The 20042-nt window shown below is 37.6% G+C and overlaps 1 protein-coding gene across 1 annotated transcript in view; it reads right to left on the minus strand.

Annotated features, from left to right (window-relative positions):
• Nucleotides 1-20042, minus strand: part of cfap20dc (CFAP20 domain containing) — a 263203-nt gene that overhangs the window by 142992 nt on the left and 100169 nt on the right. The window contains exons 5-7 of the mRNA XM_052017624.1: nucleotides 18080-18194; nucleotides 11122-11278; nucleotides 10612-10776 (exon numbers count right to left, since the gene is read on the minus strand). Of these exons, the coding sequence (XP_051873584.1) occupies nucleotides 10612-10776; nucleotides 11122-11278; nucleotides 18080-18194 (437 nt within the window). The remainder of the gene's footprint in view (nucleotides 1-10611; nucleotides 10777-11121; nucleotides 11279-18079; nucleotides 18195-20042) is intronic.

Below are 20042 nucleotides of genomic sequence, written 5' to 3' on the forward strand. Positions count from 1 at the left end.
AAGGAATGGCAAAGTATGATGGTAGTCTAGTGAGAAACATAAAAGCAGACTGTGAAGGTTTCTATAGATATGCAAAAAAGTAAAGATTAGTTAAAGTTAATGTGGATTAAAAATCGAGTCAGGAAAAGCTGGTAATGAAAGGGAAAGGAAATGGTAGGGAAATGTATCAAATCATTTGTCTGTCTTCATGGACGGGGTTTGTGGGAGACAGTGGGTGCATTGGTTATCATTTTTCAAAAATCTATAGATGCCAGAACTGTTCTCACAAATTTGAAGTTAGCAAATATAACTCCACCATTTAAAGAAGTGGAGTAAATGGGAAAAGTCAGGAACTATAGATTAATTAGCCTGACTTCAATCATGAGGAAAATGCTAGAATATATAATTGAATGATAACAGGACATTTGGAAAATATAATAGGATTCAGCAGAGTCAAGTTGGATTTTCAGATATTGTAAGCAGCAGAATAGGTAAGAGTGAACCAGTTGATGTAGTTTATATAGACTTTCAGAAGAACTTTGATAAGTTGCCATACGAAAATTATTAAACAAAATTAGAGTGCCTGGCATTGAAAATAATATACAAGTGTGGATTAATGACCAGTTAACAAGCAGAAAACTAAAGGAATAAATGGGTAATTTCTTAGTTGGGAGATTGATTAGTGGGGTGGTGCAAATATCTGTTCTGGAGCACCTGACCACAATGCATATCAATGACTTAGATAAGGGGTATCAAATGCAATATATCCAAATAGAATTCCTCTTTGGCTTCATCTGTAGTTTTCAGAATTGGAATCAGCATTCTAATATCATCAATACCTAAGCCCCATATTACAGTGAACTGGAGGGTCATTAAAGCTTCATTTATTCCAAAAGAGAAATTAGGGAAAATGTAATGCAAACTCTGTTTGGGTGGGGTTTTCTGGTCCCAATGGTGTGAGCAGAGTAGATCCTGAAGAGGGCCACTCAGTCATACCTAACAGCTGCTGAACCATATTTCTGCCTTATCCAACAATATAGCTGCCACCTTCCTGGCAGGCCATGACTGGGAACTTTTAGACACCAAACGTGCCCTGCCAGTATTATTTGATTGCCAATGAGCTTTTGTGTGCTGGCAAATAGGAGGTGACAATGAAAGATATCTGTGCAAGTTTGAATTTGGGGAGGCTGTTGCATATCAGCAATGACACAGCTCCCACATTTACTTGCACTCACATACACGTGCAAGAAGCTTCAAAGAAGTATAATGAAAGGAGGGAAGACCATCTGCACTGTAGTTCACTGCCTCACTCTGTGCGTGTGTGGGGTCGGGGGGGGGGGGTCAATGACGTATTCTTTTAGATGAGTTTGGTGTAAATGCACAATGAGGATGGTTAACGTGCTTTCAATTCTGTCTGACTGAATGCAGATGGTGGCAAGGAGATTGAAGGAGTCCACATCCATGGTCTCAAAGGTGATTGTGCAGAGCCAGGAGACAATCTGTACTTTGGTGGCTACATGCAATTCTTTGCAAAGGTTAGGTTACAATCCTGTCACAGTGCCTATTGGTTCAAATGGCAGCTGCTGTAAAGGCACAGATGGAAACCTCACTACATCTCTCGGCTTCCATTCAGTGTAGCAGTTACACTTTATTCTGCATTCTGTTATTGTTTTGCCTTTTACTACCTCAATGCACTGTGTAATGAATTGATGTGTATGAATGGTATGCAAGACAAGTTTTTCAGTGTAACTCGGTACAAGTGACAATCACATAAACCAATTCCAATTCCTGGAACAGATGTCATTTGTGAGCAGATTGAGGTTTTCAATGGACACGGGGATGGAACCCAAGAGCATATACTTTTTTAAAACAGTAGCAAAGGAGTATTGCAGACCAGCAGTTAGCTGTTCTCTCTAAAAAGATGCTGCACACTAGCAGACTGGTCTCCCAGAGAAGCAAAGGTACAGCATACATAAACTTGGAAACATGAAGCGAGATATGATCCTATCTCTCAACCAACGTTATCTCTCCTCAATCACGCAGATCTTCAACATGAGCTGTTTCCTGTTCAGCTTCTGCAAGGCAGAGGGCAGCACAGTGGCACAGCTGTTGCCTCACGGTGCCAGAGACCTGATTCAATTCTGATCTCAGGCACTGTCTGTTTGCATGTTGTCCCTGTGGGGTTTCCTCCAGGTGTTCCAGTTTGCTTCCACATCCCAAAGGCATGCTGGTTGGTAGGTTAATTGGCCACTATCAATTGCCCCGAGTGTGTTGATGAGTGGTAGAATCTGGGAGGAGTTGAAGAGAGTGTGGGATTAATGTAGGATTAGTGTAAACGGGTGGTTGATGGCAGGTGCAGACTCGGTAAAGCAAAGGATTTATTTCCTTGGTGTATCTCTCTAGGATTCGGTGAAAGGTGAAGAGAGCAAGGACCACATTACTCAGTGCCCTGAGAGATTGCCTGGATATGCAGGTTCACAATCTTGTTGTTCCCCATGCTGCACAAGGCCACTAATTAGTCTCCCGTCACAGCCTCTCAGGCAGGTTTTTCTACCATGGACCACAGCCAACTACTATATACAGCTGCATCAACTGATTGTGGATAGCTGTCAGAAGCCAAACCACCTGGGGCAAGAGAAAGTCTTGTGGGTCACCAAGGTCATCTGTGCAACTAAAAGTGAAAGGAAGCAACCTTGCAACAACCAGGCTTCAGCCACAGAGGGGACACTATAATGTACATTTTACAAATACTCAAATTACAAATTTTGACCATCACTCCATTGACTTTCTGGGGTACATGTCTTTGATTAATGAAACATCTTTTTGCTATGAACAAAAAGTGGGCCATTCTCCACATAGCCTATAAAGAATGTTAATGTCATACTTTTCCTTTCAATGTGCTCAAGAACAAACCCTGATTGTTGCTAGACAGTGAGGGATGGTTTTCCATTAAAATATAATTGCCTTACTGCAGCAGCACACACGATTGCAAATTAATTTGACTAGTGCCAGAGCTGCCATGTTGTTCTAGCAATGATTAAATATGAGCTCCATGTGAAGTTGATTTCTATCTAAGAATTTTTCTCCCCTGATTAGGCTGTTCTTACAATATTTAGCACTCCCTCCCTCAGATATGTGATGCTGAGAAGTGAGCAAGGTTGCACTGTGAAATAAAATGGCCACTCTGTTTCCAAGGAGTCATAAGTAGGAAACGTGATGCATTTGCAGCTGAGACTTAATTGGTTCAGCCCCACTGTATAACTTAATAGTCAGTTGCTGCAACGGTTTAAAATGTTGGACTTCCAGGAAAGATTTCTCAACAATGAATGAGGTGCCTGTATGTCCCTCAATGCATTTCCCTAGTCACTACCATTATCAATAAATTGTGGTATTACTCTCAGTTTGCATTGGCTGCAATGGTAAATAACCACCATCAACATTGAACAACAGCCCCAAGCATTCAAGATCTCAACCACTGTTTAAACTTCTAAGGAAAGTGTACTTTGTGCAAACACTAGATATTGTAGCAATCTATTTAATGAGATCAGTGATTCATTCATTGGTGAACCTGCACAGTTGGATGAGTGTGAGTATTGTGTCATCTAGGCTCTCATGTTTGATTGCACTGGGGACTTTTTCTGTTATTAGTGCAGAAGAAACACTGGAGATATTCAGCAGGTCAGCCAGCAAGTGTGGAGATATAGTTAATGGATGAGGCCAGACAGTGCAGATCTCAAGATAAAGGAGGAATGGAGCTGCTGGAATACATAACATTTACCAGACAATTCTTCTCATGAAACACAAACAGCTGAATAGTTAGGTTGGAAAGCCTTTATTGATGAAAATATCAGAGTACTTAAGGGCAATAAGTGGCATGCTACAGTAGAAGGAAGTCAACAATGCTGTCAAATCCAAGTGCCCAAATTGCTACCCTCTCACTAAAATCAAAGGTGAAATATTTTCCTTTGAGCAATGTTCCTTGTTCACTAATGCTGAGTTGAGCAGCAAATTGAGAATAATGACAAAAATCTGTCTAAAACAATCTAGTAGTTAGGAAATTGAGTCAAACTTGCCCTGGCCTTACTAGAGAGAAAGTCAGTCTCCAGCAGGTGGTTGACTGTCTTTTCAAAATTTCACCTGTCTTTGAAAACAACAGATCCAAGAAGGATGTGGCATCTCTGAAGATTATGTGAGTAGCCTCTTCAGAGCTGGGCATGAGTTTGTCTCCTACCCAGAGGGTCCCCCATCCCTCAGTGGCCTGGCACATCTGTCCCAAATTCTCCCCAAAATAGAGTGCTGGCAGTAGTGTTGCTACCAAGGCAACCATTAAAGAAGCAGTTCAATGCCTGAAAAGCGAAGACATAGATGTCTGAGATTGCTCCATGGTAGTTATTGTATAAAGCACTGAACTCCAATTTGTCCCCACAAGGGGAAATGAGCTTTGTGCAACAAGTGGGTACAAGCTTGACATCAGGATATGTTAGGCACATTAATGAGGATCACACCCGAAAGTGTCTGATGAATTTTGCAATTAGTATGATTGTCACCTGAAAATGATTACTAATTTGATTCCTCAATCGAGTTTGTGAAGAAAGCAATATCTTCGGATTGCATCGTGCTTAAAAAAAGTATTGCACAATCCAGTTTCTAGCCTTTGGTATCTTAAGTATTCCTAATTTGATATTTTGTAATACATAGAATTTTAAATATTAAATCACCTGGTATTTTCTGCTTCATTTTCAATTCTTTGAACAAAATCTAGATAGCAAATTTCAAAGCCTTAACATAAATATTTTTGCTTTGAGGTTCCATGGGCAAGTGAAAATCACACCAATTCAATTACACACTTGTTAGAACCTGTGGTCATTAAATTTTAATTTTTCAAGATATTAGTGTCGGTGATATACGAGTAGAAAGTGTGCTATGATGGCTACATTGACAGCTCCTCAAACCCATAGCCTTTACCACCAATGACAAGGTCAGCAGGCACATGGGACCACCATCAACTGCAGGTTTCCCCCTAAGTCACTCATCCCTTTGACTTGGAAATATATTATTATTCCTTCATCATTGTTGGATCTAAGTTTTGGAACTCCTCACATAACATTGTGGGAGTTCCTTCACTAGAATGACTGCTATGCTTGAAGGTGACTCACTTCCATCTTCTCAAAGGCAATTTGGGGCAACAAATGCTGATTTGCTAGCAATGCTCAGTCTTAAACTGAATTTTTTTTCTTAAAAAGCTGGTGAATCTACTAATTCAAGTACAGATTTGTTACAAGGTTTTAATGAGGGAAATCACTCAATTCCATGGAACTGAGTATTGGGAAAGGAGTCCAATGGGCACCAATAGTCCTGCACTCATTTGACATATGCAGCCAAATATGAATTTCTACTCCTATATCTACTCTGGCATTTCCTACTTCAGCAAAAAATAGTTCCAGTATTTTACCTAGTCCCAGTGTTAGCTACATTTTGGATCTTCCATTTATTAATGTGCCAAGAGTTAGCAAACAGAAATCAAAACTAAACCTAACACATTCAAGATCTTATCTGTTTGCTTTGAGATAAACTGTACAACTCTAGAGCTAACATTCATTATGATTTGTTTATATGTCAGTACCATTGGCAGGTTTCTGAATTAAACAGAAACCTTCACCCCTCCAGCAAATGTCTCCATCTTCACTCTCCCCTTCCTCTACCTCACTCCATCTGCCTCTCGTTTTTTTCCTTCTGCCTTCATCCATCATCTACCTTATCTCCCAACTCCACCCCTTCACTCCCTACCCAACTTAACCTGCCCATCATCTTTTACCCCTCCTCAGTCCACCAATCACCTCAGACCTCTATCTCACTACTCCCCCTCTCCTCTTTATTCTGACTATCTCCCCTCTCCATTCTCAGTCCTGATGTTGGGTTTCAATCCAAACGTCGACAATTTTTTCCCCCTCCCACAGATGCTGCACAACCCACTGAGTTCCTCCAGCAGATTCTTTGTTGCTCCAGATTCCAGCGTCTGCGGTCTCTTGTATTTCCCTACAGTGAAATTTATGTTGGCTGTTTGTACAATCTACAGGTCAAGCTGCACCTGATGTACAAAAAGCTTTCAATAATTTTGTGAGTTAATTGATCTGAAATATTCACTAGTAGTCACACAAATAGTCCATTGTTTGCACAACTATAAAATAATAACAACTTAATCATAGAGTCACCAATACTAGGCAAGTTAAAGCTAATAGCCAGAAGAAGTGGAACATGAGAAGACGATGCAGGAAGTACATCAATGTTTTAAGAAATGTAGAAAAGATAAGATATACAGAACAGGCTAGAGCAAAATGAACAAGATTATGAAATAGATAACTGAGATGGAGTAGTGGGTGGTAATTTGCTGGGGTGAGATATATATGTATTGTATGAACAAACATTTTGCTCAAGCACAGTGAAACTCTCAGTGAGGAAAATATAAAGTATTTTACAAAGAAAATTCCTACTAAGCTCCAGAAATCTCAGTCAACATCAGCTGATATTGAGCTGCATTAAGACAACATTTTAAATGCACACGTGTGGCAATGCATTATTGGTGCGAATCTGGAGGACAGAAAGTGATTTTTGGCATTGGATATGGTGTTATTGTTAGTGACCAACAGAGGGTTTTGGAAGACATTTCTGTGAAGTGGAACAAATAATTGAGTATATTCTTCATTAGTTATGCCTCAACATGAAATTGCTATCGATCAATTATATATTGATTTTCTCTCTTCTCTTTTACATTGAATGTTTCAGAAACTTTTCAGGAAATTCAGTTTCTCTTAAAGGTATTGAAATGAAAAATTAACATCAGTATGCACATATCAGCCACTAACACAATGCTGAATGACAGAGAACTTCAAGAAATAGCAAGATGCAACAGAATTATTTTTGGGACCATATAGCCATTTGATAATGTGATCCCATATGGTCTATGCAGCTGTAAAATACAACATCCAGCTCCTATGCTTTGTTGGTGGGGGAGGTAGAACTGCCCAGGCTTCTGTGCAGAACTCTAGTGATGTCTTCATTAATTCTTAGAAGAGGGTAACAATTTGCACCTTTTTCAGTTCCTTTACTTTAGAGAAGGAGTATGTTGTCCATCCTGAGATCAGTACCCCATAGTTCAGTCAGCTTAATAGCCCTAGTGACATGTCAAATAACCCAATGGAATAGGAACTGCTATAGTGTAGATTTCATGCTGTTAACTTCAACCTGCCTCCTTTTTCTTGTTGGAGATGAAAAAAATATTCCTTCCCCTCTCAGGGAAGTTCAAAGTTTGCATATATGTCCACATAAGGGAACAATTGCCATCGTCCTGTGAGGTTCATGAGATTGGAGGAAATCCCAAAATATGTTTATTGTTAACATATCACTAACATCATTTTTGTCCAGAAAATGAACCTGTGCCTTACAGCCAATGATGATGATGAACAGCTCTGGACCTAGGAAAAGCTCTTGTTTAATACAAGACAGTGGCAAAGTAGATAAGACAGCACTTGCAAATGAACTCTGGTGAACGTGTAAAAAAGATTTCTGCAACTGAAAAGAATAATTCCAGCCAAACTTTAACATTTCCAATGCAAATGAAGAAAACAAGCATCCGATGATGACAACTATCAAAAGAGCACCGTCAGCAAGTGAAAAGGGTAAAACATACTTTTGATATTTGAGAATGATATACTGCTACACTGAGAAAAGACCAGACATGAAACAGGCAGTACCTCTGATTCCAAAATATAATGAATTGCTTGTCTGTCAATCCAAGAAAAGAATGCCATAACTTTAGTAAGAAGTTTACTAGCTAGGTCAAAGATAAATTAATTAGTTAAGTAATGCCTCTGATGCAACAGTTATCAAACATTCACAATCATTTGTAGATGAGACAAACAAATAATAATTAAATAAAAATTTAAAGATCTCAGACGCCGAAAATCTAAAATAAAAACAGAAAATGCTGGGAATGTTCAGCAGCTCATGTCGCATCAGTGGGAAGAGTAACAGAGTTAATATTTCAGGTCAAAAACCCTTCGTCAGAATAATTAAAACACTCCTTGAGTCACATATCTTTCAAGCATCCAGAAATCAGTGACCTCAGTGATATTGAATCAATGATAGCACTGTGACATTGATGTAAAAAGAAAGCAAAATTTAACAACAGGATGATAAGATGTATGAGGTAATGAATAGCTAATGATTCCTGTCAAGATGTGCAGTAGTCAATTGTCATTGCATAAGCTAAAATCCTATATTATCAAATGGAATAAAATAGAATATTGAAATCTTTGCTGTAAAATATGTAATATGTTGTTTATGGAATGGAACAATCAACAGGCAAGTTAATTTTGTTGAAAGATTATGAAATACAGAGCACTGTAGCCAATAGACAATTAACAATGGTGTGATTTAGTTGCTCAATAAATAATCAAGCAATAATGGAAACCCATTTATTTAAAATAGCAATGGACCTTTGAATTATAAAGACTCATTGAATAAGATAACCTGGCAAATCATGCATTAACAAGATGATGACCTTCAACACACAACAAACAGTTGAACTTCACTATAATGAATCCTCCAAGATCAGTAGAAAAGATTATATTGGAGCCCTTATCACAGTGTTCTGTAGATTGGAACAACTTAGTCATGACTTTCTTAATGATGGTGTGCATATTTGTTAACTAATCCTAAAACATCTTCATTTCCAGTTAACGACTTTTAACCTTGGTGCATAATATATTGCCTGCAACTGGAAAATTACTGTCTCTGGCATTTTTTAAACCAGCAATGGAAACCTTTTCCTTGAAATCTTCATGGGGTATGGCATTGATTTTTCCCCCTGGATCAGGCTTCCATATTTGCAAATAGACCACATGGTTGTAAAACCAAGTGCTTTGCTGATTGTAACTTGCAATTTTCCTTTGCAGTCCACATTGTTAATGATATGAAGTACATTTTCAGAACGAAAGATGATCTCTTTCATGTCATGTTCATATGTCAGTGCAGTTGCCTGATATGAAATCCATAATGTGACTGATTCCTTGTAGTTTGTTTGCAGGATTGTCTCATCAAGCAGCAATAGTGAAGCTCAGATAGGATTGGCAGTGCAATAGACTGAGGTTTACCTAGCCTCAGTTGGAATCTGTGTATCTTATGTCATCTGAGTCACTTCCGCTTTAGTGTTCATTGTTGAAAAACAGATTTCTACTAGATTTCTGCTGTGAGACTCATTTATCTCTCCGTCCCTCCTCCCCATTTATTCCCTCACTCTTTCCATCACTTACCAGCCCTGTTCTAACTTCCTGTTCCCGTTGTGCCTCTTTTCTGTTGCATCTTCTCACTTACCTCTTTCTATCCTTCCTAATGTGCCCTTTCAGCTTCAGTGCATCTTGCCACTTCCTCAAACTACTTGTCCCTCACTTCTCTCTCTCACTCTCCTCCCCTATTTTGTCCCCTACTCTTCCCCTTACTTATCAACCTTCCTCCAACCTCCTACCTCTATCACCACTTTTCCTTGTCCTTTCTCCTCATTTTCCTTTCTATCATTGTCTTCTTCTGCCTCTCATCAAACCAATTATTTCCCTTCCCAATCCCTCATTCTGTCTTCCTTCACCATCGCTCATTTTCTTCCTACTGCTCTTTTCCTTCTATCTCCCATTCTCTGCTCCCTTGTTCCACCCTGCTTCCAACATCTTTCCCCTCAGATACACCACATCCACAATCCCTCATCCTCAATCCTTCTTTTTATTATCTTCCCTCTCTATCTTACCTTCAATCCCCTGACACAGTCCTTCCTCGCCAGCCTCTCCATTTTCCTCACTTTGGTTCAACTATCTTCATGGCCTCTGATATTTCTTTGTAAATTTGCCTTTAGTTTTGATACTTAGTATGCAATACCCTAGTAAATAAAATATTATTCAAGAGTCAAAAGGCACCGTGAAGAAGTTAGTTCTCATATAAAACTGAACATTTTCTTATGCTGTGAATCCAATGTAATGAAGATACTGTGGGTAACACATTAAACTAAACATTTTCCATGTACAAAGGTTTGTTCTCTTAAAAAGGGAAACCGGGGTTTTTTTTTGCTAACCTGTTACTTTTTCCTCAGTACCTGATAGCTAGAAGAATATAATGAATGAAAAATCAAATCAAACCTCCAATCAATTAAGTCTTCAAATATGCCTGAAATACCAACTACCAGATCAAGATGTGTGTATTGGAAAAAGTGAGATGATTTCCAGCATCCATGCTGTGAAATTCAAATGGAAGATTTACAAGATGGATAAACATTTTACTGAGTAATCACCTCAAAATTAACCTCCAATTGCTAACAGCAATTGAAATGTCCTTACTTTTACATATTTAGTAAAGTGATGAACACCTACTCTACTAAATGTAAGGACACCAACTGAACAGTTTCAGTTTTCTTTAAGAGATCTGATAAAATGATCAGAATAGTTTCATAAGTCTTTAATACTGTAAACTATATAATTAGTAGTTGGTACAAGCCAAATTGCTTTTTATCAATTCAAATTGACTTATGAAAGATAATACGTGACAGAAAAACTCTGAATTAAATTCACTAGACAAATCTTCCAATCATACCCAAGTCTGCTGAAGTGCGTTGTTGGCTTCCAATCCTTAGTTCTCCTTGTTGAAGTTTTACTACATTCAGAAGCTGTGTAACTTGATCAACGTCAATGCCCAGCTGACAGCATTTTGGAATCATGTCTGTGGGTCCTTCAGAGAAACACTGTAACGAGTACATATCTGGGGAAAAGGAAGACATACAGGACAAAATTCTGAAAATACCCTAAGCAATGTGTTAAAATTTAGTCAACCAAATTCAAGGGCTAAATATTCAATGGTGCACTTATAAATGATCAACTCCAGCAGTATATACACAATTACCATGGTGGCTTAATATAAATTTGAAACTTCATGATTTTATCAATTCTTAATGCAGTGTTGTGAAAGTTAGTGAGATATTGCAGTAAATTATATGTGATTATTTTCTGCATAACTGCACTTGCTTGTTTAATACCAATTAATAAATATTTTTTGATATCATCTTTATTTAGCATTATACAAGTCTATACTTTTCCAAATACATACCATCCACAAAAGTAGTATCCTGTGGCTGGAGTTTCATTGTGAATATCTTCCTTAGTTTACAATTTGCTGAGACAACAATTCTATCCAGGGACTGAAAACCTGCTCCTTTGAATGCTGCATTGGTAAATGACACCATATCAACGCAAATGTTGCTCCACTACAAGGAAAACAAAACTTGATTTAATTTGAATTGCTTTGCCTGTAATTCATCCTTTAGCATTCCTAGCACAATAATGTAGACTATAGGTTACATGATAAAGTACAGAAATGCCAAGATATTGTACCACAAGGTGGTGAGTTACAAGTTCCTACCCTAAATCTTTAAATGATGAACAATCAATCTCAATCACATTGTTGTGGGAAAGCAGCAAGCAGAGGCCAAATGCCTCTTTGCAAGGAGGAGGAGTAAGTTCAATAAGTGCATACTGGGGACAGTCTTGTACAATAAGTAGCCAGCAGTTTCAGATTAGTATTGTCCAAAGGCCTCAAAGGAGTCCCTCTTAGCTTTGGAAATATGTAACAAAAATTCAAGGAGGGGGAAATGAATGTAACATGATTATAAACTAATTGCTAAATATAACTTGATATTTTTTTTACATCATTGCCAATGCACAAGATGCAGCTATAAGCCATACAGATTTAGCAATATAGCTGTTTTAGGCAAGAATCAAAAAACAGTGAAAAAAAATCATATTAAATAACCCCTTATAGGAAATTCAAACAGACAAATCACAAAAAAGGCTTGTTAGTAAAATGGAACTCCATGGGATTAAAGGGGCAGTGGAAAAGTGATAATGAAATTGACTGATAGAAAGCAAAAGTTGCTTTATAGAAAAGTAGGAAGCGGTGTTCCCTTGGGTAATATTAAAGCCTTTTCCTCTTGAAGTAGATTAATGAGTTGGATATATGGGGCGTATCATGAAAGTCCACAGATGACACAAAATTCAGAAACACGGTGAACAACGAGAACTGTAAAAGACATCAGAAAACATAAATAAACTAGTGAAATAAATAGGCAAATAGAAAATGTAATTTAAAGTTGACTAGTATGAATTCAAACACTTTGCAAGGAAAATGAGGTGAGCTATTAAAAAATAAATTATATAATTGTAAAGGTGATGCAGGAAGAGAGACAACTATGGTTGTTTAATAGATAACCTATAAAAGTGTATGATAAGTTGAAATGGATGCTGGAACAGTATGAGATACCAACATACAGACATATGACTTAGGAGCAGGAGTACTTGACTCTTCCCTACCTCCATTTCCCCTTAGCTATCTGCTCCAGCCAATTCCTGTCAAACACCTTGGGTCCTCTGAACCAGATTCCTAGCACCTTCAGCTAGTTGGACCTGATGATAAAGGGAACAGAGGATCGGTCGGGCCAGGGCTCTGGCTGTGATTGACTCTGGCCACCTCCCGCCCCTCCCAGGGTAGTTCAAACCAGTGGCAAATGCTGGTCAATCTGTAGACCAACAATGGGTCCAAATAAACGACAATGGCATCATCCATGTACAGGGAGACTTTGGCCCAGTTACTGAATGGGTTCAGCAAAAGGCTCAATACAACACACAAACAACACAGAGGAAAGTGGACTACCATGCTTGACTTCACCTTTGATGAAGAAGCTTTCAGTTTCACACTAGTTAATTTAGACTGCCTACTGATGTCGATCTAGAGCAATGGTATCCAATTTCTGATTTCCTTCCCAAATCCCATTTTTGGAGAGCACGTCCATCATGTATGTGTGCAATATTCCGTCAAAGGTCTTCTCTTGGTCCAAGCTGACAAGGTAAGTGTCCACCAACTGTCCTGCAAGTAGGTGATGGTATCCTTGAACAGTGCAAGACCGTCAGAGAATTTCTTACTGGGTACAGCACAGGTCTGCTCCAGGTGGACCACCTGCCCCAGAGCAGACTTAACTCTATTGGCATCGACCTGGACAGAATTCACATTCAACAATGAGATTGGTCACCACTCCTGATTTCTCCCCACCCTCAGCCTTCTACTTGTAGATCATAATGCCCTTCCTCATGGATTCTAACATGCCGTCACTACAAACATTGTGCTGCACATGTTCAGCAGGTTTGGGACTATCCAGTCCCAAAGACTCAAGTACAACTCAGCCAGTAAGCTGCTGCTTCTGGGAATTCTATACACCTCAAGTGGACAGATGGAACTTGTCAGTTCCATCAAGATTGGAGGCTGGTCCAGACTCTCTCGTTTGCTGTCATTTAAAATCTTGTGGGTAGAAGACGAGAAGTCATGTGAGGCTATGCTGTTTGGGGCCTTCCTGTGATATGGACTGGCGTAGAAAGATTTGCAGATCTTCAAGGTGTATAGCTGTTTTGCTGTTAATGACACTGCAGATGCTCTAAACAAAAGTTGCAGTTCTCTCAATCTGGGGAATCATTCCCAAAGATTGTAAAGTTGTGAATGTTACTCCACTTTTTGAAGGCGAATGATAGATAATTCAGACTGACATTTATTGTTGAGAAATTACTTGAATTGATAATAAAGGATTGACTGACTCAGACCTTGAAAATTTTTAGCCATCAGAGAGAGCCAGTTTAAGTTTGTAAAGTGTAGTTCATGCCTTACAAATTTGATTGAATTCTTTGAAGAAGTGACTTTCAAAGAATAACATCTTCAAAACAATTTTATTTTACAACTATAAAAGGAGAAAGAGAATTAGGAGAAAAATAAGCCTCTTGAAAAATGATAATGGTGAAACCACAGATGTATATAAGGAATTCACTGCCTTTGGAATATTGGATACTATTTATCTGGACTTTGAGGATGCATTAGATAAAGTTCCTCATTAGAATCTCTTACATCAAACTGAATCTCATGAAATTGAAGGCAAATTATTGACATAGTGAAGGAATTATTTGAATGGCAGCAGATAATGAATGGAAACAGTTTGGAGCCTCAAATAGTCAGTATACTTTTTATCAATTCATAGATTAGCATGGATACCTCTCAAAATATTTCAATGATACAAAGATAGTCTGCATTTGAGATACCACAAATGGAAGCATAATGTAAAAGTCATTAACAGGTTAAGTTGTAAAACTTTGGCAAATGGATTTCAATATAGGCAAGTATATTATCTGCTTTGGACCAAACTGATACAGAAGAGAATACTTTTTGAAGTAAAAATTGATAAGTAAAAGGAAAAGTATTTGGATCCTTGTGGGAAGATCAATAAAATGTCATGCACAGGCAGAGAAAATAAGTAAAATAGAAGCTAATCAAATGCAGACCTTGGTATCTAGAATACTGAAATGAGAAAGACAGAAGTTAAACTGCTATATATGAAATTCTGGTTAAATTACTCCCTGATGATGATGAACATTTCCAGGGTTTGGAGAAAGTTGACAGCAGGTTCATCAGAATAATACCTGGATTTCAAAGAGATATTACACAAACTAGGATTGAATACCCTGGAACTCAAGATAGTTAAGTGATGATTTGATCTACGTTTTCAAGACAGTGAGAAGAACTGATGTGGTAGAAAGAAACTAATTCTGCTAGTTGAGGTGTCCGGGACTAGGGAGAGCATAATGATGTTGGAAAACACATATGCGTGTAAAGGACATTGGAAGTTTGGAACTTTTTTTAAAACAATAACATCTGATTCTTAGCAAGTTATTAATGTTAAATATGAGGTTGATAATTTTTTGTTAACCACGAGAAGGGACCAGTATACAGAGTAAAGCTACAAAGAAGTTGTGAAATAGTTAAAAACATTAAATGCAATCAGCCATGTGCTATAAAAAGCAAATCAGATTAATTGCAATCTTAATTGTACAATTAAACAATAATAGAATGCTAACACTTTTGAATGAGTCAGTAAAAAAAAACTTGCCTTTAAATGATGATTTCATGGCAAATGCTTTGCCTTTATAATTTCTTATATAAGATACCCATAATGTTCAAATACTGCTTGGGCCTGACTCTTTCTCTATAATGTTGTTCAGTCCTCAAAGTTGCAGATTGTCATATGCCAAGTTAATAGTACCTAGTTTTTAAAAATGATACCAAAGCAAGTGCTATCTGAGATAATAATTTTATTTTTCCAACATCTCAGTTAGCAATTCAATAACGGTGGTTAACGATTGCTTAGAAAGTTTATATTTTTGGGAGCCTAACTATAACTAAACACCTTCTCCACATACACAGATTGTCATAAGTACATTGTCTATTCATTTATTTAACAATTGGGTTTCACAATTCAATTTTAAAAATCTGCATATTTATTTTAGTGAATCATAGAACTTTCAGCACGGAAAGAAGGCATCCAGAGCCTAAATGCCGCTTCTTTAATCAATGCTCCTTACTGTACTGAGCTGTAGTGAGAGAAACAGAGCACAAAGAACTGGAAAAGTGAGCAAATAAGCATGTTTCAAGTTGCAAAGGGGAGGGGTGAAGAGAACAGAGGGAAAGTCTGTGATAGGAAACAGACCCAAGTTGTCAAGGAAACAACTGCTTTAAAAAATATGGCAGGTTGAGATAGAGTGAAAAAATGAAAAGAAAGATACAGCCACATCTGTTGGAGAAAGAGAAAAAAGGGCAGTCATCTGAAATTGTTAAATTCAATTTTGAGTCCCAAGGACAGCAATGTGCCCAGATCTAATATGAAGTGCAGTTCCTTGAGCATATTTTGGGCATCAATGGATGCCTAAAATGTGTTGCCTGATAGGGTGGTGGAGGCAAATTCATTGGGGGCTTTTAAGAGGGGCTTGGATGGGCACATGAATGAGAGGAAAGTGGAGGGATATGGGCATTCTGTAGGTAGGAGGGATTAGCTATGTCGGCACAACATTGTGGGCCGAAGGGCCTGTTCTGTGCTGTAGCATTCTATGTAAGAAAACAAAGACTGAAGCCAAACACAGAGGTTATACCGGACAGCAGCAGAGAATTAAAGTGCCAGACCACTGGACTACCTTCACACCTATTCTATGTTTGTTTTCTCCAGTGCACAGATCTATTGCAATTTAACATACTGCACTTCGTTCTCACGATGTAGTTTCCTCTGTATTGGAGAAAACAAGTGCAGATTTGGTGACTTTTTGCAGAACATTTCTGTTCAATCCATATGGGCAACACTGAGCTTTCAGTCACCTGTCACTTTAACTCTTACTCCAACCTCTCTCTCCACCCCCCTATGTTATCCTAAAGATACCCAATGTAGACTCGAGGAATAGCACCTCATTTTCTGCCCAGGCATTTTATAGCCCTCAAAACTCAGTATTGAAGTCAATAATTTCAGGTACCCAGCTTCTCTTTATCTACAGATGTAGCTGTAGCTTTGTTTAAATTTGTTTCTTTTTTTTTCTCACCAACTCCCAGTATTTAAACTTAACAGTTATATTGCCAACTTTGTCCTGCACCCTAGCACAGACATTGTTCTCTCCACTCTTCCCACTCCCTTCAACTTAAAATAAGCTTATTTTCTCACTTTTCTAGATCTCATCAAGAGTCCTTAACCTGAAACATCAGTTCTGTTTCTTTCCCCAGAGATGCTGAATGACAAGCTGTGCACTTTCGTCATTTTCTGATATTGTTTTGGATTATTAGCATCCAGAGAGTTTTGTTCCAAATCTTTATTGCATTGCTCATTTTCTATATCTTTTAATATGTATCCTTATAATTTTATCTAATGCTCAACAGCTTAAAAACAATATTAATTTTTTTCCACCAGTAAAAGTTCTGCCTAAATATTATATACAGCAATGCTAACAAGGGAGTTCTTGCTTCTTCTATGATACCATTACTGCAAATTACATAGATAATTCAAAACGTTGTAGATTATATATGAAAAAAATCACCTGTTCCATACAATTAGTTTAAATGTCTACATTTTAGAAATGTTTTGTCAACATAAGGTATGTGATAACCAATGTTTGTTTGGTAACTGGTTAATCTAACTTATTTTTCAATTTTCTTTATACCCAAGATCAGTACAAAATACAAACTTGACCTAATATTATAAATCTATTTATCTCCAGCAAGAACGCACAATGGTTCAGGTTATTGAATGTTTGGAGCCATTTCAGCTACACAGATAAGAGGCCCATTCATTTAAAATTGACAAAATTAAAACCGTTGTTTATTAATTCACAACCAAAATACTCTTCTAAATGTACAATCATGTTTATCATAAATCCATTTTAGAAAACTATAATTATTTTGGGAGTCCGCAATCCCAATATTTTGTTTTCGTTCATCATATGCTGAAGACTGAAACCGAATGGTAGTTTACCTTGATGTTAGTTTAGATCCTTTTACTTTTCCAGAAGACTAAATTATGTATAACATGTCCTGATTATGTGGGTCATAATTCCACAGAAAATTGACAGCACAGTTATTGAGGGTAATACGTAATCCGCTGACCAGAATCTCTTTTCAGGTTATGTGACAGAATATAGTGTTACTGCAGACAATAATAATAAAACAGGAAAACATGCTTTTTCACAAAGGACGCAGAAAAATTGAAGAAAGAGTACCAAATTAATGGATACCGTACTGGAATGTTTTGCCTGTCACTTAGCTTATCACAACAACCCTCATTCATTAAATATTAGCTAAAAATAAAATAGTAAACATGTTATTGAAATCTGTATGTATTTTGAGTTTCATGCAGCAAAATCATAGTACAGTTCCAAGACTGAAAGTACATAAAGATTCACTGTTAGCAATCTGCCGGAAAATATAATTAAATTTCCAAATTTAGATGGTCAAGTGTAATACGCCAAGCTGAATTTTTCTTTAAACATAGTACACAGTTCAAAACATTCATCAGAAGGATAGGTTTTCCAAAAAGATGTAGAAACTGTGGCACTCAGTGCTAACCTTGAAACACATGGAACCATTAAGAGATAATATCCTTATATAACCAGTGAAAGATTGTATGATTTTGCAGCAATTCATAATTATTTTAACAATAACTTACAATTTTACGTTTGATGATACTGAGTGGTATTTTTGCATGCAGTGGAGTTGCAGAAAATTCCTTGTGGATAGTTGATAAATACAGTCGTCGTTTGATATTTCCCAAATCAGTAATCCTGAAAAGAATAAGAAAAACCTTGTCAATCCTATGATTTTTTTCCCGAGGAGAACTGCATATATTCCCATCATTTATATTCACGTCATATAGAACATAGATGGGAAAATGGAATTTAAAAGCAACACTTTTTACAAGATAAGTAATGAGTTTTCATTCCCCTATTCAAAACTTGGTGGCCATGGGCCTAAGTATAATGGAACCACTTTACATGCTAATTTATATCTGTGCCTGATACAGAATTTTACTGGTCCACAACTTAGGAAGAAATTCAATCTGTATACAGAACGAACAAAGCTTTGATAAACCTGCTTGTTCTTGCACTTCAATTTTATGTCATCTCAGAGAAATGTTACCAAATAAAGAAAAATGTTATGCAGTATCATTCTCAAAAGCATACCTGACATTATATATAGGATCAAAGTTTGGTAGCAAACATTTTCTGTCAGTTTTAGTTCTTAGAGATGCATTTCCAAATCAGATTCACAATGCTCACACATAGGCCACTAAGCTCTGGAATTGTGCATGCATGTGCACATACGTTCAACAGAGTTAAATTAAGACCCATGATCACTTGAAACGGAATTATTTTTCTTGGACTATAGAACTTCAGTTTCCTTATGTTCTTATGTCCTGGTGCTGTACATCAGGAAATAAAAATAACCAATCATTTCAGATTATTATTACCTGTCTACTTCTTTGAAAAGAAATATTTATGGCCTGGGTTTTCATGGATAGGCAGGCAGACACTTTTTACGGAATAATTTTTTTAAAATCCTTACCATAATTAAATGATTATAAGAAATAACTTAATTTTGAGGAGCCAGTTTATATTGTTTTTATTACCTATGTTTAACCAGAAAAATGCTGATACAGAATTCAGAATTGAGAAAGCGTCCAGAAGGTCTTTTTACCTTTGAGGTTCCTCAACCCTACCCACAAAGACTCTACATCTTCTGATCCCATATCGCTTCTTGCTATCGATTTAATTTCATTTTTTACCAACAGGGCCACCCTTCCCGTCTTTACGATAGGAATCTGTATCCTTGGATGTTTAGCTACCAGCTCTGATTATCTTTCAGCCACGTCTCCGTGATGCCCACGACGTCCTACCTGCCAATTTCAATCTGCGCTATAAACTCATTTATCTTGTTTCGTATACTGCACGCATTCAAATACCAACACTGACAGTTCTGTATTCACCGCTCCCCTTCTCAAAGTCATCCCCATATTGCCTGAAGTTAGATTCCTATCCCTTCTAAACTCTGTTTTATTCTGGAAACTTTAATAACCTCTCCTTTAATAACCATGGAGAATAACAATTCTCCATGTCATTGAACCCACTCCCCAGATGTTCAAAAACACATGTGCCTAGAAACTGGGTATCACCTTTTAATTGTACACTATAGCACTCATGCAGCATATAGCACTAACTCATCCACTCACTTTCCCCACAAAGAGAACATGATAATGGCTAAAAGTTACATTTGAAGCAGCACTGCATTGGCTTACATCCAAAAACATTCATTGAAACATACACAGGCCTATCTGATTTGTGAAAGTACCACACTCAGTTGAATGTAACTTTAGATTCTTTACAGTGCAAATCTGAAAATGGTATCAGCCTTTAAAGGCATACTTTCCATCGCAGCCAGACACCATGGCAGCACACACTAAGGTTTCTATGGGGGTGATATAAACTGTGGGTTAGAGGGTAAGCACCTCTAAATTTAAGGAACGAGACTTGGAAAATTTCATCAGTGAGATAAAGGCCAATAGTGAGGTCACACATGCCAGAGAGCCATGTGACCTACTTGAGCCATCATAGTAAGATTCTGGTGGGAAGTGG

Source organism: Pristis pectinata, chromosome 6, assembly GCF_009764475.1.
Source record: "Pristis pectinata isolate sPriPec2 chromosome 6, sPriPec2.1.pri, whole genome shotgun sequence".
NCBI lineage: Eukaryota > Metazoa > Chordata > Chondrichthyes > Rhinopristiformes > Pristidae > Pristis > Pristis pectinata.